The sequence below is a fragment of the Drosophila navojoa genome, chromosome 2 (genome assembly GCF_054131105.1).
Source record: "Drosophila navojoa isolate 15081-1374.11 chromosome 2, UAZ_NAV_1.0, whole genome shotgun sequence".
Classification (NCBI taxonomy): domain Eukaryota; kingdom Metazoa; phylum Arthropoda; class Insecta; order Diptera; family Drosophilidae; genus Drosophila; species Drosophila navojoa.
The window spans coordinates 4,310,207-4,336,516 of NC_142890.1; the positions used below are offsets into that span (position 1 = coordinate 4,310,207).

At 38.6% G+C, this 26,310-nt stretch overlaps 2 protein-coding genes across 4 annotated transcripts in view; one reads left to right on the forward strand and one right to left on the reverse strand.

The window, feature by feature from the left end:
* LOC108659345 (sex determination protein fruitless) overlaps positions 1–26,310 on the reverse strand; it is a 169,866-nt gene that overhangs the window by 140,531 nt on the left and 3,025 nt on the right. The window lies entirely within an intron of this gene.
* Positions 4,393–5,935, forward strand: LOC108649198 (uncharacterized). The gene is made up of 5 exons (XM_018098222.3): positions 4,393–4,570; positions 4,674–4,803; positions 4,864–4,984; positions 5,052–5,405; positions 5,478–5,935. The coding sequence occupies exons 2-5, from the start codon at positions 4,737–4,739 to the stop codon at positions 5,602–5,604; spliced, it is 669 nt and encodes a 222-aa protein (XP_017953711.1). The 5' UTR covers positions 4,393–4,570; positions 4,674–4,736; the 3' UTR covers positions 5,605–5,935.

Sequence of the window (26,310 nt, forward strand, 5' to 3'; positions counted from 1 at the left end):
CGTCAAGTGCACTCTGTCTTCAGTGGGCGACGCGACGCGGCACGGTTGCAAATAGGCCAGACGTTGTGCGTCGGGCACCTACGCGCACATTGGTGTCACCTACTGAACTGAAGCGAACTGAACGTAGCTAAACGTGAGCGTGTTGCTGCCGGGAATCCGGCAAAGTAATCTCTGCTGCTGCTGAGCATTTACAGCAATTGCTGCTGCGAGTTGCGGCCTGTTAATGAGTCAAGAAATGCTATCGCTTGTGTGTGTGTGCGTGTGTGTGAAGGTGCGTCTAAGTGCGTTGGCGTCAGCCCAAAGCCCAACAGACGAGGACAACAATGGCTGGCGTTGACAATGCCGCCGGTTTGTTGTTGCCTCTGTGTTGCCTACTTTTGTGCGCTGCCTTGGCGACCTTCTTGGAACAGGGCCATAAACAAAGTACATCCCAAACTTGTGCGTCTATTAAACATAAAAGCAAACATATTTAATAACAAACAGCTTAAGCATGAGTGGATTTAATGTGATCGAGTGTTGAGCTGGGTTGCTTGTCTATTTAACACAGTGGGTGAGAGAGAGAAGGAAGGCAAGTAAATATATCTTTAAGTAAATATAAATAATCAATTAGGCTTTATCAATACAATTTTTTAAATGCCTATAACTTAAGCGTGACAATACTTTAAATACTTATGACTTAAGTATTAAAAGCATAATAATACTATTTATATAATATATTTTATTATTATTGCTATAATAGCTAATTCTGCTACTCTTATGATATCCACCTACAGTTGCAGTCGAATTAGTGTGTGAGACAGAAGGAGAGAGAGAGAGATCTTGCATAGGTTGTTGCAAATCTATGATCCGAATAGGTTTGCGACTTAGCTAAATGCTGTCCATCACTCATTCCGTGAGAGAGAGTGAGCTAAAGATAGCTGTTGCTGAACTTAGCCTTGCCTCTTGCTGAGTGAGAGCGAGGTAGGTAGTTAGTCCCTTTACACTGAGTAATTTCGATTGCCAATGGACGAAGACCAGGTAGCAAGCAACTGTCACTGCTCAAGCTCATTGTGAATAAGAGAAAGCTTTGAAGACAAATATATATACATACATATGATGACAAATGACAAAATGTCATATATATTGTATCTTTACTTTTTAAATAATTATTTATCTCATTATTATTGAATAGAAATTGTAAGCCAAATTGTTAATTTTTTAACGTCTGAGTTTCGTTCAGCTTGAGCTTGCAAGTCAGTTCCATTAGCGGCCATTGGACGCAAGCTAGATGTTTTTACTGTACTGCAGATATTTATACATATATTTACATATATATTGACGAGCTTTAGAGACGTGTACTTATTGCTCTCTTACAGCTCGTGCTGTTATATAAGCATTTGCCTGACTTTTAATTAATTGAACCACTCCGCGATTTAATGGCGTGAGCTTTACAAATGCAAAACTTTGACTTCAAATTGAAAATAATTGTGGATACTCTTGTTGAGGATACTGTTGATAGGAAGTGAGGTGTGTAATGTAAATATATGTATAATAATGTAATATAAAAATAATAATATTCATAAATAAAAATAATATTCAAAAAAATAATAATATAAATGCAGGTAGATAGATGGATAGATAGATATAGAAATAATATAAAATAAATATATAATTTAAGTTTATACATACTACTCAACATTCACCAACAATATTGACTATAAAAGCTTACTAGAATTGAAGAAAAAAATTTTTTTTTTTTTTTATTATTCTTCAACATCTTCAACCATATAGCACATTAGTATATTCTCAATTGAAGTCCATCATTTCTAAATGCAGGGCATATACTCTTCGCCTTGTAGCTACGCATCATTTTTATCCTCACTTCTCTCCTGCTTTATGTTACTTCTCGAAAGTTGTGACCCGCTCGCTATCAGCATGCAATGGGTAACTTTTGCTGACTTTTACTTTAACATTGTGTCTGAGGCCACACAGCTCCAAGAGCCACCGTCCACGCCCGGCAAGTTCTAGTAAGTTTTTTGAGGGGGGCGTGGGCGTGTGTTGTTGGCCAGCGGCCTCAGTGGAAAGATAATCCTTTGTTGCATTTTATTGCGTTAGCCCGTCATTTTGCGGTTTAGCGCTTTAAGACAACAAATTGAATTTGGCGCCAGCTGGAGTCCACTTGCTTAGACAAATGCATAAGCATAAGCTGATTTGCGGCAATAGCATTTGATGCACTCTGCCTCGCTGCCACGCCCCCTTCTCTATGCACCTCTGCTGTGACTGCTGCTGCCTCTGTTGTTGTTGTTGTTGTTATGCCCTTTGCCAAATAGCTTGGCGCTCTTTGTGCTGTTTGACTTGGCTATTAGCTTAGCTCGACCACAGCACAAATGTTATTTTGTTTTTTGTTCGTTGCGCTCTTATTACATAATGCAAGTGCAGCTGCAGCGAGCCCCAGCCAGCCAACGATTGTAGCCATTCAATTTGGTATGCCAAATGCCACGCCCCCAGCTCAGAGCCCCACTCGGTGTATGTATGTGTGTGCGTTGCTTGTGCAGCACTTTGTTTGCGTGCAATTCCGTAAAGTCCTGTGCGTGCATTCAGGTTATTCCAGCAGCTCAGGCGTTTGACATGAAAAATGCATTTTATTGGGATTATATTTATATGGTGTTCTGCCACCCAGCACCACCAGCACCACCGCCGCTGCACAATTAAATCAGCTTTGCCATTTAAATTTGACTGGCTGCAAACTCCCAGCTAATATGCAAATTCAATTAAATTTACATTAATGTTTGTTTAGCTAGCTGATACATATGCATACATATATAATTTTTGTCTCCTCTATTGTCAATTTTTTTCGTTAATGTAATTTCAGTTTTCGCACTTTTAATTCAATTAACGCCACGCAATTTTCGCAAAAACGACAACAACAACTGCAATTAGCCATTGCGCTTTGTGCAGAGGCGAGCGTTAATAGCCAATTACGTGTCTCATTTTCAGCTACACACACACACACACACACACACACACACACACACACACACACACACACTCACACAGATGCCTGCATGCGCATTTACTGTTGTCCAACTTTCGGCCCACTCAGGTGCGTGGCTGTGGTCACTCGCATATAGTTTTCCTACGTGCTCGGCTTCCAAACTTTGCGATTTGATGTGGCCAGCGCTCGTCTCACTCAACATTAGTTTATAATTTTGATTGTGCCAAATGGTTCGTTTGCCGTTCGGGCCTTATCAGCACTATAATATGCTGCCTAGCGAGCACTAAATGCCCATCATAATTGAGTGCTCATATGCACTTCTATCCAAGCCACTAGTTTGTCATGCTCTTCGCAATAAGAGTGCTTCAGCTGGAGAGCACTTGAGCGCGATACCTCTCCTCATAGCTGTGTTTGATTACGTTTGCACAATGATATATGATCAAAAAACAAACAAGCATTGAGGAGACTAGCATTCCATGCTGAAAATCGCAGAGGGGGCTTATGTTTGAAGTGAGATGTGGGAATCGCTCGAATATTTTCAACCCTGAAGATGATATATTCTTATCATTATTTTATCATTTTTGCTTAGTTCCTCACTTTTATCAAGAATATATAGTTTATGGGATATGACACGCCTATTTCTGCCCGTTACATATATGTTCACAAAACCATTCACTTTCAAAGGGGTTAAGATATCAACAGAAATAGTAAAATATAAAGTTTAATAGATAAGCGAAAAAGTGGAAAAAAAAATCATAGAAGTGAAATGGACACAAAGAACACTTCAAGTGTAAAGTAGTCAAGCCGAAATATTGATATAAACGTGAGTAAAAAGCATTGACAGAGGAAACAAAGTTGAGTACTAACCATGAGAATCGCATAGAAGGCAATATGCACGAGACTAATTGTTGATAGAGCAGTAGAAGAAATTAAGATTATAGATGAACAATTTAAGCAGAATAAGATCAAACAGTAGCAGAATAATGGAAGATGTAAACGGTAGAGCGAGCAAGAAAACGCAAGAGGGAGATGGATAAACAGAAGCTTTAAAGCGCTCCTGTAAGTGAAATAGAGAAATCATTGTCAAAGACAATCAGAGAGAAGTGACCAAAATATGTGTATTAACTGACTTTTAGTTAGGAACTCAACTGCCTAGATGATATGAGAATCACATAGAAATGCATTCAAACATATTGATCACTGATTAAATGAGCAAGAAATAAATATTTTCCATGCAAAATACCTACAATATCATAGCAATTGCTTCAAATTCTAAATTCTCTACAGGAATTCAACTCAGTTCGGCTTACAAAAGAATAAATAAGTAAATAATAAATAAATATAAATAAACAAAATCATGAGCATGAGGGAAATATTTTGTTTCTCTCCCTCTCCCTCTCTCCCTTCCTGAGCGTGAGGAAAATGTTTAGAGTTTGTCATGCTCGGCTGTCAATCAAATATTTCACGAACGCTCTACACTCACGAGTCCAAAGTTCTCCTATCTGCACACGCTCATGCTGTGCATATATAAACGAAATTGCCTATAAACAATTATCAGAGTGGACTGCAGCGATGACTTGTCGCAAAAGCCTGATTGTGAGTCAACGTTTAGCAACTGTTTATTTTCTTATCGCTATCGTCGTCTTTCGTCGTTTCATTCGTTGCTGCTGTTGCGGTCTTCCATTCGAGAGAGAGAGAGCTTTAAAGTAGAAACAAAGTTGATTACGCAACGCATTCACAATTGGACGCAGGCCCATGGAAAATGTTCAACCGGCTCCTCTCCAATCGATACAATAAGAAACGCGAAATGTTCTATGCACAATATGAGGGTGAGCCACTTGATGATTGATAACTGTATGTATAAATTAATATTTATATGGAATTTACAGCGACACGTCGGCGATATAGCAATCTGCCTCTGTATCAGCGACCGAAGGAGCCTTTGGGCAGTAAATCTCTAAAGTGTGCTCGTAGGAAGAGAAAACCCGCTGATTACGATTACGATGGGTGGTATGTATAGAGCGGCGGCGCGTTATCTTTCAGCCCATCTGGAATCTAATTAGCCAACCTACTTCAGGATTGCCGGACACTCAGTGCCGATTGTGGTGCGTCGCGCCATCGAGAACTGGAGCTGCTGCCAATTGATGGAGCGTGTGGATAGCCTGAGCAGAGATGGCTGCAGCAGCTGGCGCAGCTGGCCAACGGAGCCGGATGAGGCGCTGGCTGAGTCGAGACGTTCGTTGCGCCTGGCGGATAAGCCAAATCTAAGGCTTAAGCAAATGAGCCGGCCAACTTTGAAGGACACAATTGGCTCAATCAACTGGCAACAGCAGCCCACTTCGTGCCCCGCCCCTGACAGCAAGCCGCCGCATGGGGAAATGAATAAGCAAAGCTCGGCCAAGCAGCTGGCGCCGCTGACTTTTATCGATGGGTGCGTGGCGCTGAATATAAGAAAACTTTTCCTATTGACCATTTGTAATGGCTTCTGCCTTTCCGGTTGCAGCTCGCCCCAGCTGGAGTGCCGCATGTGCTGCAAGCCTTTTGGCCATGAGTGCGACTTGCAGCGGCACTCGCTCGACGATTGCCGCAAATATTTGCTTGCCACACTGCCCAAATCGAACTCGAGCTGAACTGAGCGAAGCAAAGACGCTGGACTGCTTACATAATCTGGTCAAGTGCTTGTAACTAAGTAGCAAGTGCAACCAGTTAATCAAACATAATTCAACTCGGACGTGGCAACATCTTGTTGCCTGGCCTGGCCTGGCAGAGTCTTGCCTTGCCTTGCCTTGGGTTGTTGCCTCATTTAATATTTATTGTTATAGGATTTACACAGATTTAAATAGCATTTGCTTGACTAATTTATATGCAAGTGACAAACTTTGGAAATCTGTTTGCCTTTCGTTGAGTGTACTTGACTGAGGCATACTCTGTATGCATGAAATGGAATGGAAATAGAAAGGAAAACAGTGTATATAAATATATATACAAGTTTGTAACACATGTATACATGAATATATAAGTGAATATTTTCAAAAATATATAACAAATATAATCTTGTATTATTTGGGGGCTACGAGCTCAAACCACTAATAATTCAAACAGCATGTTTTTTTTTTGCACTGTGTTTAACACACTATATTATAAATACTACTAAAGATATTAATTTTATTCTCTTCCCGATGAAAAAGTTTTGCTCTATTTCGAACAACAACAAAAATATGAGTAGGTTATTCAAACGGTTTACTTAAGAGATAAGAAAAAATTGAGCACTATCAATTCGAACGCTGCGTAAGCTAAGCGTGGTCCAGCAGACCAAAACAAAACCAACTATCGTACATGCCTAAATAAGGAAGTTTTCCGGAAATACCAATTTATATGCTGTTTATTGTCGTTAGCTTAACAATTATAATGTCAATTTATAATTATATTCAGGATATATTTATTTAGTAGAAATGTATGTAAACAGTATACATAATCTTTATTGAGGTTTGTGAACTACATATATGTATATATTTACGTAAGTCTGTCTGCCAATCTATGCTTCTAGAGCAATTCTTCACATCTAGACTAAAGACAAGTTATATAGGAAATCTGATGAATGTTATATTATATCCATATGAGCCTACGTCTTATATAGTTTATGCTCTCATTGTTGGTTCATAACGACATTGGCAATTGATGCATAGATCATTGTTTCCTAATACATAGAATGGTATATAAATATACATGGTATATATAAATATAATGGTATATATATAGAGTATACAAGTCAGTCTTTTTAGTATGGGTCTCTATATACTATATATCAAATATGAATGATGCTATATTGAGTCTATGAGATACTCAATTGTCTTAGAATATACATAAAAACCACTCGAAAAAGTTACTACCACTACCACTCCTCAAGCGAAAAGTCACTGAATTAATTACATTAAATTGGGATGTAGGCTTAATTGAATTAAAGCCCTTTGTTTAAAATTTGTATGCCAATAAAGCTAATTATAGCATAGGGTAACAATGAATTAGGATAGCTTTCGTCATCGCTTTATGAGCAAATAACTTTAAGCTGAGGCAGGCAATTGAAAACTTGAAAACAATTTGCAATTCCTTTGCCCATAAAGAGAGCGAAAGGTTAGCTCCTGCTGCACCTCGTGCTGCTGCTGCACCTCCTGCTCCTGCTACTGCTGCTGCTGCTACTGCTGCTCCTGCTGCTGCTGCTGCTGCTGCTGCTGCTGCTGCTGAGCATAGTAAAATATGCATTTATTGCGGCTAGTTTGCATTTATATGAATACCTTTCACTACCTTAAGAACAAGGATGCCAGCACGCAGCCAATAAAGTTCACATGCTTAAGCGGTGAATAAAAGTGCAAAGGAATTTACAGGTGTGCATCGAGTGTGTGTGTGTGTCTGTCTATATATATATATGAGCTTGTGTGCGTGTGTGCCCAGTTATAAACACGTCAAGCGGCTTTTGCATTGACAGCGCAAATTGATGGCAACTGCCAATGGCAGGCGGAAGCCGCAGTCAATGCCAATGGATTGGACGGCAGGGCATTAAGGGCTTACAAAGCCTGAACAATGTGTGAACACGCCCCCTTTTAGCCACAGCCCTGGCACCGAAAGTATGTCTGTAAAATTGATAAACTGCTCAAGTAAGTAATTTGCATTGCAAATGCAGCTTTTTGTGCAATTTGTAACTTGCGGTACAGTAAAAACTTGACGGCTCACATATTGACAGTGCAATTAAATTTTTAATTACCAAGCGAGAGTGCGTGTGTGCGTGTGTGTGTGTGTGTCTGTACAAATAGTTGTTGAACTTTTTGGCATGTCGAAACATATGCAGACATTAAATTTATTAACAGAATTAATGCGTAAAGTTGGCCGGCAAGACAAAGGCAAAGATAAAGAGAGACAGAGAGGGAGAGAGAGAAAGCCGCATCAAATTTTCGTGAGGACAAAGTGAAAGCAAACAGCTAAAGCGAAAATTTCCCAGACAAAGACAAAGAAATCATTTTGTAGTTTCTCTTTACTTATTTCCTTCTTCTTCACTTATCAAGTCACTTTTTGTAGCCACTTCTATACTTGAATATTAACAGTCAGAATTTTGTAATATCCTGCAGAAGGCTTGACTCAAAAGGGTACTCAAAATCTAGTTATAAAGCGCAATTTAAATCGTATCAAGTTTCAAATTATCGTAGATGTTTTAATTATTATTATGATTCTATTAAGCATTGATAATGGGGAATTAGGGTATAAAAGAGGCGTGGCAGAGCCCATAAATTGTGTGTATTCTTTAGAAGCTATAAACTAGCTGGAACTCAGAAGCTATAAGAGCTAGAGACTTAACAAGCCCATATAAAGCACGCACAGACCGAGTCTGTTTTTAATAATCGATAACTACTACTGAAATCAGTTTTCTAATAATAAATTATAAATCTATAGAGCCTACAGACTTTGAATATATATTTTGATTGATTATATAGAATTTAAAATTTTGTATAATATTATATAAAAATAAAAATAAATATAAATATAAATTTATAAATAAATATATAATAAATAAAAATAAAATAAAAAAAAAATAAAATAATTAAATAAATTAATTAATTAATTAATAAATAAATAAATAATATATAAATAAAATATAAAATAAATAAATATTTAAGCTAAGATTTTCTTGTAAGTATTTGCTCTTAGTATATTCTCTATTTCCTTGAAGTATTTGCTCTAAATATATTCTCTATTTCCTTTAAGTTTCTCCTTTAAGTATTTCCTTTAAATATTTCCTCTAAGTATTTACTCTACTCTTTATAGCTCAACGATCACACACTTCCCTTCACTTTACAACACTGCACGACTGACCCGGGGCGACTGAAGAAATGCTGCAGCTGCTGCCCTTTATATAGGGCGACCTCCACTCAAGCACAAAGTCCCGCTCAACTGTTGAGTGCGACGCCAGGTAGAGACCGTTGCAGTCGGTCTTGAAGAGACCAATGGGAGCACTCTCTGCTGCGTCGAGCATTCTAGCTTCGGTTTACTTAAATGTAAATACCAAATGAGTACTGCTGCATATATACATAGATATTAAATGATCTTCTGTAGCTCTTTTTCTTCACAAGCTCTCGATACTGTTGTACAGTTCTCTTAAGGACTAGAACTAATCTTCTTTAATACATTTTTTGCTTTACTCTTGATTTGCTTCATATTTTATATATTCACATTAAATTTTAGAACTCAAAAAGTATTTTATATGTTATAAATTCTTAAAGAATATTCTCTATACTCCTTTACAGCTAACTGTTGAAGCAGAAGTATTTATTCCTTTTTTCCTGATCTCTCTGTGTGTCTCTGCTTCTACCTTTCCCTCTCTTTCCTTCTATGCCTCGCATTTGTCTTTCCTTTGCTGTCTCTGTCCTTTTATAGTTAACAATTCATTATTTTAGCAGCCATTCGAAAAATTTCCTTTTCACACACACACACACACACATACATTTCACCCACACCTAACGCGTAGCTGCTTTGGCGACGCCTTTGGCCACGTGCGAAATGTGTGGCACGCGCCTCACCCAGAGGCTGGCCCAAAAGAGTTGCCAAACTGGCTAACTGAGTGACGCGGCTGCTAACTAAACGTTGGCAGAGAGGCGCTGCGGCTGACACGCATTTTCCGCTTTTCCGCTCGCTTTCCACGGCCAAGGCTGCTGTGCCGTATATCTTCATTAAAATGCAATGCATTCTGGATGCTCAGCGCGCAGGGCAGCGGCAGGCAATCGAGCGTCGCTGCGACCACAATCAATCCGGCCAAGTCCACTGCCCGAGGTCTATAAAATCCGCTGCTGCCCCGGCCCCCTCCAGCCCTCTAGCCCAAATATTCAGTGCCCATTCCCCAGCTAAATCGTGTAAGCGTTCGCGCGTGTAATGACAATGGCTGCGCGTGGCTTTGACTTTGACATGGCCAATGGCTGAGCGGCTTGTGGATGGCTATGGAGAGGTTGAGTAACTGCAAGTGGCCTCAAAACTCTCTCGCTGTCAGCTGCGGCAGCTCGCATCAACATGCACGTAAAAGTCGCATCAACGTTGACGGTTGAGGCCGTGCTGTAAACTCGAATAAATTCTGCAGCGAGTCATCAACGGAAATATATATGTACATATATGTACATATAACATGTATATACGTATGTGAGTAAACAAACATCTTGTCTGTCAGCTAAAAGCAGCACCTTATAAACATTAAACGGGTTGATGCACAGCAGAGGAGGCGGCTGGATGGCCTGGGCGTGGCATGGTTAGGGCATGTGTGGCATGCGGCAGCTAGAGCATGCTCGTAAAATGATGCACAGATGCACATTCGCCTAGGTGTAAATCACGTAGCACTCCAACGCCTTTTACAGTTTCCGTTGTTTTTCCACAATAAAATTGAAAAGCAGCAAAGAAAAAACAACAACAACAATAATAACTACAAAACGCAAAAGTTTTAAAAGTAAAATGACAAGCGCACGTGCGAACCTGCCACGAAGCCAAAAACTGTGAGCCGTAGCCATTGCCGTTGGCTCTGCCTTTGCCGTCGACCCGTACAGTCCCCCATTTACGGTCCTCTGTTTACGTCGCCTGACACTCGCAGCCGTCTCGCTGCCAGACTTATGGTTAGACATCGATCTCCTGGGTGCCGCCGCGCTGGCCCTCAACTACTTAAGCCCAAAAACTTTATGCATTTCTCGTGCGGCTCATTACAACTGCAGCCGAGCTGCTCAAATGCACCACACGCATGTAGATTGTTTCCCTATATGTGTGTCTGTGTGTGTGTGTGTGCGTTCCATATGGCATCAGCCTTGGCATGCATTGCGACTGATAGACCTGGGTCCCGTTCCACTTGCGGCTTCTGGTCCACCAGGCACACGCGTCGAGTATTTTGTTTATTAAAATTAAGTGCCCTGGACACGGGGCAGTCACAGCACAGTGGGCTAAAACGCTATTTTAATGTGATGAAAACTAACTTAGAGCTAATTTATTAGAGGGAGTATAAAGGAGATATATTTAGTAGTCTTCCCCAAACAACTGAACACTATAATAGTCTATTATAATATCCAAACTATTATATAAAAATAAAAATATCATTTAAGGGGAAACTCTGAAGTCTTCAAGCCTATAGCTTCTAAGCTATCTATGATTAAACTGGAGAATCGTTTGGTGGTTTCATTGAACTATTCAACTGTCAAATTCAGGTTCGAGGAATATAGTTTATGAAACCTGTGCCATATTACACTCATTATCTTATATGGTTGTTTAACATTGTGTACCAAATTCAAAGTATAAGCAGGTTCCCAAATGGAAAACAAGCAGGAAAAAGTAAGTTAGATAGTCTCACAATCTTATACTAAATTAAAATTAAAATTTAATTATTTGAATTTCATTTATTATAGCCTAATTAACTATTTTTTATCATTCCAAAAATTGTACCAAAAATCTATTTCTATTCCGAAGTTCCATTCTAAAATTGTATACAAAAAATGGATACATTATATATGTTAATTTTTATTTTATTTTATTTTTTAATTATATATTTATAATATCTAAAATCAAAGTAAAATGCTTTACCAATAATTTATGTTTAATTGAATGTCTACACACTTTCACACCACTGTGCTGCGCCGCACGAGTCGTAGAGTCAGTGCCATCAGGTGGTCCGTTTCTATAGCTCGTGTTGTTGTTTGTCGACAGTTGCTTTTAATGCCGCACAGCGGACAACATGGCCGGCGGTGGCCAGTCCAGAATCCAAGCGACACCCACACACACACACACACACACACACACACACACACACACACACAGCCCCTACAGCCCCACTCACTCTTTTCTCTTTCTGTTCTCTCTCCATCGGCCCTTGCAACCTGATGCACACACTTTTTATTATGAGCCGCACACGCACACGTGTCCAGGTGGCAGGTCTGCAACGATAGCAGCTGCGTGTCGGCCAAATGACGCCGTTGACGCCAGATAGACCAACAACAGCAGGAACAGCAACTGGAATTCAACTACGTGCCTTTTGTTTTACCATTAGCCAGCGTCGACAGGACACAGCCACATTAAGTGATATTTGTTTTACATGAAAATCAACGCGTCCTTGCGGTGTAGCTGACCAACAATCCAGTCAGACAGCCCGTCTGCCTCCCCATCTCTCTCTTTCTCTCGCTCTATTTTCATTCGTTCTCGCTCTCTGTCCGACCCACAGCTTCGCCCACACTGTGGCTGTTATTATGCGCTTTCATAGGGCATTGCAAATTATATAAGCAGCGGGTAACGTATAGAATATGTCTCTGAGCTCACCGTATAGTACTATATATTATGTTATAAATGATATTATTATATCGGAAGAGTATATATGATTTTATATAAATGTATTGTAAGCCTGATCGAAGCATATAGGAAAGTTTTTAATAAATAAAATCATATGCGTAAATTGGAATCCTCTGACGGCGAGAGTATTAAATTTTCGGCGTGCCGCATATAATGGCATTCACTTGCTTAAATTTGCTTTGCATTTGCATTGCGGCTATGTAAATTACATTCCAACCTGATTGCTGCACGTGTCAGCCAGCCAGGCAGCCAGGCAGCCAGCAGGCAGGCAGGCAAGCAGGCAGGTGAAGTTCATCATGGTTATTTAAGCCAATTTGTATTAGTCATCAATCTGCGCATGCAATAATAAGGCGCGTTAATAATCACATGCGCGCACACAAACACATACACACACCTACACACACACGCACACACATACTCATATTTAATCAGCAACAGATAACCGCAAGCCACATTCACATGAAATTCATCTAGCGCTGCGTTTAACCCACTTAGTTTAGGTGGTGCAGTGAAAGTTTTTCGTCTAAATGCTAATGCGCTAATTAGTTCACGCTCAGCAATTGGCAGTCAGTCAACCAAAACTATGTTCCTTCTCTGTCTGTCTCACACACACACACACACACACGGCTAACTATAAATACGTATATACTTTAGCCTAGCAAGTCATAAAACCAACTGCAGCCGAGTTTCCATATAATTAAGAATGCGCAGACATTTTGCAAATAAAAAATAGAATTTCTTTTACTTGTGCGCACCAATAAAAGTGAAAATTACTCGCAAATAAAACAAACACAAACATTTCGCCAACTGCTTCAAGGCAATTTAATGCTAGCTATTTCTGTAATGCACTTTAGCAAGGGATGAATGCGGAAATCATACTCCTGAATACTCTATACATGAATTTAATAGAAATTATAATATGTAAACTTGTACAATTAGAGCTGATTAGCTAAAGGTCTTACATAACTAATATTCTAATTAGTATACTTAAATTGCATCTGGAGGTTTGCTAATATATGAAAGCGAAACTTCAATTAACTCAAGTGTTATAGCTCTCACTCCCGCTCTCTCTCTCAGAAAACACGCTTAACAGCTGTGTTTAATAATGTACAGAAAATTTATGTTTTTCATATATCAGTACATAAACATATTCCATTTAGCGATTAAGTTTATTGAAATGGATTGAAAAACACGCGTCGAATCAATCAAGCGCTCATACACTACTTAAGCTCAATAGGCGATTGCCTATGTGAAGCCAATCAGCAAGCTAATCTCCCATTTCACTTGCACTCATCAAGTATTTATGTACTCTTCATGCAGCTGCATCGCTCACGCAACACTTTCGCGCTAAATATACATTTGGGATAACGGGATCAAAAGCGCGACGACCAATGGCGTCAGCCCTACGCACTGCATGCATAAGCCACTCTCGCTCTCTCCCTCTCACCCACTCTTCGCTTTAGACACTCTATAGCTTTCGCCGCTCTGCAGCTGAAGAACAAAATGGAATCGAGACAATAAACACATATGTGTCAATGGTGCACATTTAGCTATCTATCTCCCTTCCTGGCTGTTACGCTGGCTTACCTAATGCTACGATCCCTGCAATGGCACACCCGAATGCTTTTTAGCTCCTACCTATACTTTAGTGACGATAACATTTTGATGCATAAAGACTCCAGTATTATCAAATTTCATTATTGACTATATTCATAAAATCCTTAGAGAGGCAATCAACTAATTTCTTCGGCATGGATTCTAAATGTTTTACGACAAACAGTTGTAAGACCCTTATGGATGCCAGCCAATTGGCTCAAATGAAGTGTGCCATAAACATTTTGCGACCCAATCGCCTAGTGCGGAGTAGTTTAAAGCATTTCATATTTAAATTTCAGCCCAAGTTAAGTTGCTCTTGGCTATCATAAAGAACGAAAGGCAGCTTAAAAGCCATGTAAGCGCCGAAGGTAGTGGAAGGTGCCGAGGTTGCGGCTGTTATGCAGTTTGCTAGCCGCAGCAAGTTGTAAAGATGTCCAGAGGCCACAACACTAAAGTTTATGGCCACTAGAGTGGGTAGCATGCGGCCAGTAGATAGGGTCAAGTGGTTACAGGATATTGCATCGTATGAGGGGGCTTCGCTTTTATTCTTCCGCTAGTCAATGCCAATGCTTGGTGGTCTGCTAAGTTTTTTATGAGCACTATAAAGGGGGGCATATCGGGCTTAAGAGGAGTTTCATATTCAAGGTAAAGATTTTTAACTTGGCATATTGCTCAGGGTTAGATTAGAACGCTGAAAAAGCGCGAGAAGAGCTTTAATTTTCATTGGGAACGAATGAGCAATAGTCAGTCTATCATACTCTATCACACCTAGACTCTAGGTCAAAAGCTGGCAGCATCTACTAAGAGCGGGTGTCTGTCCGTCTGTAAGTGTCGCCTGCAGTTTTCCTTACTCGCTTTTTCCTGCACTTGACGTTCGTGGCGACTGCTATCGACTGCGACTGTAGCTTTAAGGCCTACAACAACAAGAACAACTCTCGCACCCAGCCCAAGCCAGCCGGGGGGCCTGGAGCCTCAGATCCGTGAGGCAGACTTTGGGCGGCCAAAAACTTATTTGCTGTTGGCGACGCACTAAAATATGCAACGCAATCCGTGCAACACGCAGCGTTGCAGCGGGTTGTAAAGCTGACGATGGACAGGCGGGCGTAGGGCATGCTGGCAACGCAGGTGTCATAATTAATTTTGTTATTCTGTCAGTTTGTGATTGTTGTTGCGGCTTCTGTCGCGGCTTGTTTGTCAGTTGTAAACAAAACTCTGATTTTACAGCATCGACTGGGCGCACCGCCAATTGCCAAAACGGCAACGGATTTATGAATTATTTAACAAGCGCTTTAAAGGTGGCTCTGTAACTAATTGAGTTGAGCGCCGTGGGCTGGGGGGGAGGGTCGAGGTCTATAAACGGCACTCAGACTGAATGAATGGGGCTTCAGTCTTGAGCATAGACGTTGCCAGGCACTGTCTGCCCAGCCAGGCCATGTCCTATGCTGCCCTTGCCTACCCTGTTGGCTGTTGGCTGTGAATGGAGCAGCAGACAGGCAGCAGGCAGTGTGGCAGTGTGGCAGTGAGGCACTGTCCTACATTTTCTCATTAAATTGCGACGACGAATAGTTGGCATTTGCTATAAAGTTGGCGCTAACAAGGCGTTCGTGCGGCAATAGCATTGCTTTTTTGGCCAGGCTGAGATGTCCTGTTAGCCAAACTTTTAATTGGCCTGAGCAACGTTTTAATTGTTTTGTCTTCGACTTGGACACGGAAACCGGCTCAGATTTCCTCATACAAACAGTTCTTAGTGCATCAGCTACAGACTTAAGGAGCACACACACACACATACACACACACACACAAACACACATACGCATTTCATATGCAGTTTTCGTTTGTCATTTGTTTACGAATTGCCAGCCATAAATTATATGGCACAGTTGTGAGCAAGTGTCAATAAAAACAATGCCAACAACTTCTTAGCATCGACAACCACACTGGGCCTTGGCATTGCAAATGCCCAAACTTTCCGTTCTGCCTGTATTAAAAACGCATAACGTTAGCCAAATTTATCGCTTCGCATTTGTATTGCACTGTTAATGCGCTGTAAGCACTTAACAGCGCACTAACAGCGCACAGTCTGTCTGCACTTGACACAGTCGACGGTAGAGCTCGTTGTGCGAACAAGTGCCGACGTTCACTTACTTATGTAACAGACTGTGCGTGAATTTATTTACAGCGGAGAGCAGCGCACGTTGAGGAAGGCCATAAAAAATGTTTATGGCAAAATTAAAATTTAATATTTTATATGATAGAATAATATTGAAATTTATAAAGTTTAATATTAAAAAATAAAAATAAAAATACTATTTATCAGTTTTAATGAAATATTACAAATTTGAAATTTTATAAAAATAAAATACAAATTTATTAAATATTAAAATATTAAATGATAGTAAATAAATTTCTACAAATTTTAGGTAATTTTTAAAATAAATTTGTTTATCATAAAAATAAAAGTTGAAAATTTTAAACTAACCTAATTAAATATATTAAAATAGCAATAATATTTTATAAATAATGCTGAATATTTTTCTGTTTTAAATGGGAGTTTATATTATAAAAAAAGAATATATATATTTTATATATCTCAAGTTTTTTTTTCTATATTCAGCAAAAGCTTTATTGGAAAGTTGAATAATACATTTACAAAATTCCTTTTGAATTTATTTAGAGAAAAACTCATTGATCCACAGCCCCTAAAACTTTTCCTTTAATTTGTATTTTAGGCGTATTTTGAGAACAAAAAAATGTGAGTTCTATTCCACGTCTTTAGAATTCACTTCTAAATAAACTTGACTAGAGACTAGCTATTTATTTGAATTTAAGTTAACACCAGTTTCATTTCATTTCTTTTTACATTTAGTTGAAACTAAGGCTCTCTTTTTCTTTTGTAATTTAATAGTTTACAACGTAAGTGAAAATTGCAATTTAATAAAGTGTGTGCGGCTGTACCTCGGGTACTACCTATGTATATAGAATGTCACGCCCCTGCGGCGCTCATCCGCTGGCAGGGCATGCCGCTCATTTCAGTTGAAATTGAATTGAAGCCAAATGCACGCCATGATTTTAAATTGTTTGGTTTGGTTTACATAGCATTGCGCAGCGTCGCCCGGCGGCAACAGGAACAGCATATGGAGGACGATATAGAGCAGAAGCAGCAGCAGTAGTAGTAACAGAAGCTGAAACTGAAGCTAAAGCAGAAGCCGAGGCTGCATAAGCAGTAGGAGCAGGAGCAGGAGCAGGAGCTGGAGCAGTCGAGGCGCAGTCGAGCACAAAACTGCACAAATTGCTGACATATTCAAATCAATGCGCTTGGGCATTGGTAATGGGTGTGTGTGTGTGTGAGTGTGCAGCATGCATCTTTGCAACAGCCATTCGCAGCTGCACTTGCAAAAACAAATATCAAATTAAATAAATTGAAATGCTTCAGTCCAAGCGCTGAGCGCCCTGTTGATGAGCCAAAGCCATCTCGGCACAGCCATGTTAAGTGGCATATTTAAGTAATCTGACTGGAATTTGTGGCCAGCTGTGATAGCTCAAATGTATATCAATATACAAACATATATAAACACTTACACATATACATGCGTAGCTGAACTGCAGCCAATTACTTGCCATTGGCAGTGTTGCTTACTTTAAGGCCGAAATCTATAAAAGCCCAAGAGCTGCAGCTGCATATAAAAGCGGAAAAGCAAATAAAAAGAAAAGAAGTTATAAAAGGCCAGAGTGCAGCATTCGCTTGAGAAAGCCGAAGCTGCAATACCATAGAAAATAGAATGAATACTCCAGAGCTATATATAAGCTTTACTATACAATTAGAAGAAATCTTTAAGTGAATCCACTACATTCCTGGATATCTAGAGATAAGTAGTAGAGATAGTGCATCACAGTGGAACACATATCGGTTGTACTCGCTAATGACATTAAAGTTTTCATAAGAAGATTAATAATTTCTAAGAAAATAAATAAAATGCCTTTTATATATTTTTTAGCTATTTTTTGGCCATTTTCGAGCTACATTCTTTGATTATTCCTATAAAAAAAATACTATATATTCTCCTATATTATTTTTTTTCTCAATGAAGATCCATTTTTAGCCTAAAAGAAAAATTTGCTATTCCCTTGAGACATTGGGTTAGACTCTACCTAATAAATAAAATCTTTGGCAACCATTTATTAAAATAAAAAATAATTTAAAAAAATAATTAAACATATAATAAAAAAAAAATAATTTAAAAAAAATAAATACAAAAAATAAACAATAAAATTTTTTTTCCTGAGCCGAGCAAAAGTCGATTGTATTTTATTTTAAGAAGTATCAAAGCTTTAATAATATAGAATATATGAAACCTTCACGGCATCCTTAACATTTACATTAACTAAGCTCTACTACTAAATTTCCCTGATTATATTGACCCTTAAAATTGATTGAGAACCCATAATGACTCTGTATACTCTATAATCTGATTTCGCTTAGTCTGGCAGCAATAAGATGAAGAAACAGCATTTCAATAATTTGGCAATAAACGAATATAATCAGAATATAAATTGCCCAGCAAAGAGTGTGCCATCTCTTTAATGACTTCTCTATTGATTTCTGCATACTCAGAGCTGTCTCAATGCATTACACATTCGATGACAAAGAGCCAATACGCTTGCCAGGCTGAACAAAAAAAAGAGTGAGCAGCTGAAACGCGAGCAGCTTAAAAGCCAGAAAGTTTAAAATGACCCTTGACACATTCAGACGGTTGAACAACACTCAGCGCCAGCGAAGCTCGTAAGTAGATGGCACAATGCTGGCAGGCAGACAGACAAAGAGTCTATGACTAGCTGAATGACTGACTGATTGACTGAGGGATTGACAGACTGACAGATTGGGTGACAGACTGATAGACTGACTGACTGACTGTCTTTGACATTGGCAATCAGTCTGGTATGACTTAATGTCTCTCTCTCTTTGTCTTTCCCTTGCTCACTCACTCACTCACTATCTCTCTCTTCCTCTCTCTCTCTCTCTCTCTCTCTCTATTTCTCCCTTTCTCTCTCTCTCTCTGCTGCTCTCTTTAAACTTACATTTCTGACCGTCTGCCTCTCTAGACCGGCCATCTGCCTTGGCATTGGCATTGCCGACTGGCTTTGGTGCCGCGCTGGCGCTCAATGTGTCGCGGCCATTGTGTTGCAACAACTTTGTTGTTGTTGTTGAAGTTTGGGTTGCACTGTAATGCTGTTTAGCTGCTTGTTACACTCGTCTTCAAAGTTAAAATTGCCAGCAAAGCTTTTATCACGTGTTTATGGACCTGGCAACTCTTATTGCTCTTCCCTCCTCACACATTCCTCCACATGTCCCTTGTCCGTAGTTGCAGTAAGTAGGTTGTTGGTCGAAAACTTCGTTTTTGGCATAGAAAGTAGCTGGAAATCGAATTCCATTGCTGGGCCATCATCCTGTTTGCCAGCAAATACCAATAAATGTAACTGTAAACTCGGCAGCACACAAACCTCGCTAACCTCTCGTCCCTTTGGACCTACGCAACCGAAGGGCTTTGCCCATTCGTTCAAGCTGTTAGTCAGTTTGATTTATTGGATCTATATATGTATGGTAAGAGATATGTATGTAATGGCCCTATATCTATCTATCTCTCTCTATGTATAAATGTTTTTGTGTTACATGATTTTGCATTTCTTTTTTTTTTTCTTGCAGCCATTATTTGTAATTAGTTTTATGAGCGTATTCATACGTTTCAATTTTTCGCTTTACGAGGGCAGTCTAAAAAGTTATAGAATGCAACAACTCAACAAGCAAGAAAATTAAAAAAAAAAAATTGATTGAAATCAGGAATCAAAATTTAGTTCGATCTGCTTCAAGCTTTAAATTTAAATAAATAAATATTATAAATAATTCAAACAGCCATTTTAGTAGAATTATTAAATAAAACAGGTCCGTAAAGATTATAATTTTTATAAAAAAATTTTAAAATAAGAATTATTTTTTGAAAAATTTAATAAAAAATTACACAAAATAAAGTTTATCCTTTTTCTTTAATTTTCGCTTTAAAAAATAGCTTAAATGTGTCTTCCCTTCTATTCAGTTTTTTAATTCATAACTCTTATTTGGGGTCCCTGAAATAAAATATAGATATATTTTTTTCCACTACATATTCCCACTTTCTTTTCAAAATCCATGGGACAGAGAAACTTTAAACTCCACAGAACTCATTTAAGACTTTAGTAGCGCTACTGCCCTTAACTCTTTAGGCTGCCCTCGCATTTGCAACAACTAAATGTTGATATTCATATTTTTTCATTTAGTGCCATTCGTTTGCCATTAAAATGATTAGTCGATGATGGTTCGAGCTAAGAGTTAAGAGTGTTGGCCAATTTCCAAATGTAATTTAGTTTTTTGAGTGTTTGCTATGTTTCTTGGCCACTGTGCCAGCTGACTTACTCTCTCTCTCTCTTTCTAACTCTTTCTTCTCCTCCTCATAATCATGTTGATAACCATAATGCGCTTTGTGTCAGCTTCAAGTGCTTTGGTGGCCGTTGCCCGCCTTTGCTGACTGTTGGTGGCTGTTGTGTGCCCTGTGCCCCACCAAGGCAGTGGTGCATATTTTACACAATCTGTCGGATAGGCAAGCCGCCCCTACGGGCCATACACAACCCCCTCAACTCTCAGCCCGCTAGTCAAGCAGAACTTTCGGTCGAGATTTATCGTGCAACTTGGTTGGAAAAGGAAAAATTCTTGTGCCACACAAACTTATGCCGGCAATGCCTTTTAGCTGCTGCAAAAACAAAACAGATGCAGACACACACACACACACACACACGCATATCTATTTGCCAGACTTTATGACAAGCGAGTTTGGCATGCGACTTTCACTCATTTCCAATTTATTTGCGATCGAAATGAATTTCGTTCACGCTTTCAATTGAAAGTTATTGTGATTGGCAATTGAGCGTGGCTATATGTGCATACATAAATTAGCATAAATTTCGTGCAATCATTTGAATGCATACGCATGCATGTAAGATTTTAGCATTTTAATGACATGTGCACAACAATGGATCAAATGTGCCAGCTAATTTTCATGTAAATCAGCATAGGCCGGGTGACATGTCCTTTGGCCAACTGGGGCCAACTGGGGCCCACTGAGGTGGGTTTGAGGCAAACATACCTGATTGTGTGGCACAAAGTGCATAGTCGTCTCGGCTCAAAGCAACGTCAAGAGTCGTACTAAAAGGCATACCAAAAAACGGGCTATACCCCAGCACACAAAATGGTTCGGCAAACAGAACGTTATATGTAAATCGCATTTGGCATACATATTTCGAGAGTTTGTTTTTGGGCTAGAAAGAGTCGCAGTCGTAGTCGTAGTCGCTGTAGTTCTAGTAACAGTTGCCTGGCATTAGCATATATGCCAGCAGCAGGAGCAGCAGGCGTAGCAGCAGCAGCAGCAGTCGCCTCCTGCCAACGGGTTACACAAGCAGTCACAGGATAAATGACCGTAAGGATATGCATAGTTCCACCTTCTGCCCAACTGCTTGCTCACTCACAGCAGCATCAAAAGTAAAAAGGCAACATTTTTGCTTGGCTGCTTAAAAGTTCGATAACGATAAGCCGAACGTGCTTAGATATCTGTGCGGCATAATTGCATTAGCTTTGACTAATTAAAAATGCAGTCGGCTTTTAGGCGCTGCAAATGGTTTCGATATTCGGGCAAATTATTGCAATATTTTGTGACCGTTTGCCTTTTGCCAGATCCTAATTGAAATGCCAAAATCGGACAGCGGAAAACCCCCTGGCCGAAAGCCAATTAATTGCAAATGACACAAACACTTGAGAGCGGACCCATAGGCCAGCCAGGAGCCAACGATGACAATCTAATTTCCGTATTCACTGTCAGGCGAACAAAAACGAAAAGAAAAGAAAAAAATGAAGACAAATGGGAAATACCTTGCAACTGAACGCTGATCAAAAGTTTACTCAAAGGTGAGCTTTCGCATTGCTTTGGGCATTACACAAGAGTATAATTTTGCTTTGCTTGATTTCAGTGCGAATTTTCATTCAACTTTAACCATTTGTGCAGAATTCTCCGTCGAGCTGCTCGCTATTTATGCTGCGCAGCTTTAATGAGCTTCAAGTTCAGGCATGTAATATAAGGGTTTTCGAGCACTAGGCAGTTGGTAGGCAAATTTCTGAAGTCTATTAAAAACGAATTTACTGCTAGGCCGGAGTGAGCTTGAAGCTTTGTCTAGGTAATGTGAGCTTGAAGTCATTGTATTTATTGAGAATTACAGAACATTCTCTACTGTAAAGTTTTACATATTCTTAATGCTCTTTGAAGTATATTCGATGCATATACATATATTTAAAATAGAAAACAATTTTCTCAATATTTGTATTTATGAATTTGTATTTATTTAAATTATTTATAAATTTAATTTAAATAGAGCTTAAAATTTGCATTTATTTAAATTATTTATAAATTTAATTTAATTAAAGCTTAAAGCTGATTAAAGGATATTTGTCCTAAAGCTCTTAGAACTCGTATCTGATGAAAACTTTTTAGATAGTGATATACGCTTTAACGAGCATCAAGCTTTAGAAAGCATATTATTAAATTCAAGCTTTAATGTGCTTAAGTCAGCATGTAAAATATGTAAACTGTGTAAGGCTCATGTAAATTATTTACATGGAATGCAAAGTTATTCCTTAACTTCCCTCCAACAGAAGCGACAATTTCTTCCATAAAGCCTGCCAGCCTTCATTTCATCAATAAAAAAGTCGGTCAATCAGGCAGTCAGTCAGTCCCGTAGCGCAAAACACTTTCCACATTTCCATTTTTCAAGCATATATACTATATATCTTTAAATATATACACATATATATTTTATCACAATTTGAGCAGCCAAAACAATGTTGGCGCCCATGTGAGCTCGCCCACGGGCTGCACCGCAGGGGATTCGAGGGCCGCAAGGGCTGTGCAGCCTGTGCAGCTCCCACCTCTGCCACACCTCCATCAGGCAGCTGGAAATGCGCTTGTTTTTGTTGCAGTTTTAGCCACACAGTCGCTGACAGACGCGACAGTTGCCCGCTCCGCTCCCCACCTCGACGGCGAACCCACACACCAGACTGCGCCCCAATCGTCTGATGCTGCGGTTAATGAAAGCTGCGATTTCACAGCTAAGGAAAATTGGGTCGCCGCTGCTCGGTTCGGTTTTTGCAGCTCGTTTTACATTTACTGCCATTTACTGACATTTTTTTCCCCCTTTTTTGTTGCCGACTGCCGACAACGAGGAGCCAGACAGCAGCACGAGAAGGCAAGGGGGTGTGAGGGGGGGAGCATGTCTGTCTGCGCTGCTTGCCAATTTTGGGCAGCATCCCGAGACAGACAGATAGAGGGTGCCCAGTATAGAGCGCACGGGCTGTTAGCATAAAGAGTTCACTTTTCGTTTGTTTGTCCAAAGTAAATAAAGCTATTCCCAAATTCAGTTTATAAAATGTAAGAGATGAGATAATCCAATTGGGTATTTTGACTGGATTTATGCTTTCATATAAATATTATCTAAATTGTTTCTCGCTGACAAAATACAAAAATACTCTATATATAAACTTTGTCTAGAGAATTTCAGTGCTTGTGAAACTTTGTATAGAGTATCTGAGTGTTGTCATCTAAGAGTGTAAACTAGGCTAATTTTTCAGCATTTATTTTGCATATTTTGTGGGAATCGAATCAGCTCAAGATACCCTGCGTTGATTGGCCAAATACTTAAAGCAAACCTGAATTGGAATGAATTTTAGAACTGAGAATATTGCATACAAATTGTGGGAAAAAATACTTAAGCTGCAAGTACTCGACTAGAATATATCTTAATAAAAAATTTGAAAATTTAATTTGTTTTTTAATATTTGTTTGGCTTAGAGAAAAGTAAGAAAATGTATTGAATATATTATTTTTAATTTTCTACCTTGATTCAATATACATATTTTCATCACTTTTATTTTAGAAGTGAAAAGGAAATTACTATATAACTCTCACTCTTCTCATTATAATATATCTATACATCTCAGCAACTTTTTAAAGTCCGCTCTTCAGACAAAGTCTTGATGTCCTAAATACTAAAAAAAAAAAAAAATAATTTATTTTTTTTTTGAAGGGCAAAATATAGTTTAAATGCTGCCAAATGATTTATAAACAAAACATGAAAAGTTCGACTTTCCAGGACATCATTAATCTTAGCAGTTGCACAATTTTTCTAATAAAAACTCTGCCCAGCTTTAGTTCTCATTGATTTTAGTCGCTTAAAGCTTTAATTTTTTGTGACGGCAAATATCTTCTTTCTATTAGAAAAAACTTTTGGACCTTAAGCTATTCATAATTAGATTTTCGCGCTATTTAGCGTCTGGTTAGCAGCCAACTTTTCTCTTTTACAGCTGCGAGAAATCTATAAATAAAGAAATGCTCACAGTTCGATGGAGAGAGACAGACATAGAGAGAGAGAGAGAGTGTGAGGGTGAGGGTGAGAGTGAGAAGGAGTGGGAGAGTATTACACACAGCTTAAAGTGTGATTTAACGCTTTATGTGTATTTATAGTGGAATATTTTCACGCCTGAATGGCACACATTTGTCTTCTGTGTGGGACACTCAACGTTATCATTTTAAGCAGACACTCAAGCGTCCAGCTGAAGGGCAGCCAGGCAGGATAACAAGGACATGCAGCCGGCAGCTGCAGTTCGCATAGTGTGTGTGTGTGTGTGTGGGCGACTGGGCGTGCCTCAGCTCTGGGCTGCAGCTTAAAGCCAGATATATGAACAACAAATTGTTTTCAACTTGGTTTACAGCTAGGTGTAAACAACAAACAGACAGTGAGAGAGAGAGAGAGAGAGAGAGCGAGATGGTGTGAGTGAGAGAGCTGTCCTTCAGGCTAACCTTAATGGACTTCAATTTGAACCGCCTCAAAGGCATATTCAAATGAACATCTCCATATTGAAAGATATTTGATGGGAATTATTTATTACGTTTTTGTCATTGTTGATGCTCTTTTGGCATTTTGTGGTTTGTAATGAAATTAAATATTGATGTTCAGTTGTTCATCGTTGGCAAAAAACCATTTACCGCAGGCCTAATAAAAATATCACACACACACACACACACACACATTCACACGTCCAGTTGGATAATCAAAAGACACATTTGAGGCAATGTTTCCTCGAGTTAGATTTTATTACTTTGAGCATTTTTAAGCGCCTTGACCTGAAAGTACTTGTCATGCATTTTTAAACTGAAGCAATTAGGCAGACTTGGACACATTTTTGTCCAGTTTAATTGGCAAGCTGTCGACGTGGATGGACCGCATGTAAAATGCCCAATTTTTGGCACATTTTCGAACATTTTCGTCTTGCAATTCATTTAACAATTTGCGGTTGCTTCTCATAATTAGTTTTCAGTGCGTAAAGTTGTATGCTAGAAATTTTGGTGTTACATTTGTGTTGAGGTTGCAGTTGGAGTTAAACTGAAGTTTGACAAAATGCTTAGCTAATTGTTTTTGCAGTGGCCAATTGAGTGGACTTCGTTTTTATTTTTTATTTATTTATTTATTTATTTTTTTTTTTTTACCAAGTCCACTTTTATTTTTAAAGCTCTTAGTGCTGTGAATTTGATAAGAAAACAGACAAGCTTTCTTCATACCTATCGCTGTCGTCTTTGATTTTCTAATCTAGTTTAGTTGCTGATATCTCAGAATATTTTGCTTCATGTTCTTGCAAAAAATGTGTTCCTGCAAATTTACTAACTAAAAAAAAAACAAAACAACTTTCAAATTAAATAAAGTACAATTTTAGATATATGTTAATATATTTGCAATCATTTGAATCGTCAGAGATTAAACTGATCTTTACCGGCAATTACACTACCAATTGGTTAGAAATTTGAGCAAAATGTATTGTATATATTTTTCTTAATTTTTTTTTTTTTTTTTTTTTTTTAATTAAGAGCAGAAAAAATAAAAAAAAAATATAAAATATATATTTTTACTATAAAATATTTTTATTATAGCAAATATATACATATATATATTTTTACTACAAAATATTTTTTATATTTTGCTATAAAAAATTTTTTTTGTATTTTTTGTGCCCATTGAAAATGGGTATGTTCTAGTTGAGCAATCCCTAGCATTCTTACATATTAATTTAGCTAAGGGTTTTGAAGAGATGTCATAATTATAGATATATAAATTTAAATTTATGATTTATGATTTAGACTTCGAAAAATTAATATAAATCAAGTTAAAATTTAGGCACACCAAATTAAAGTGTAATTTATGCATTTATAAATATAAATATGTATTTCTTTTTCATAAATTAGAAACAAATTTGTATGGTGAAAGCC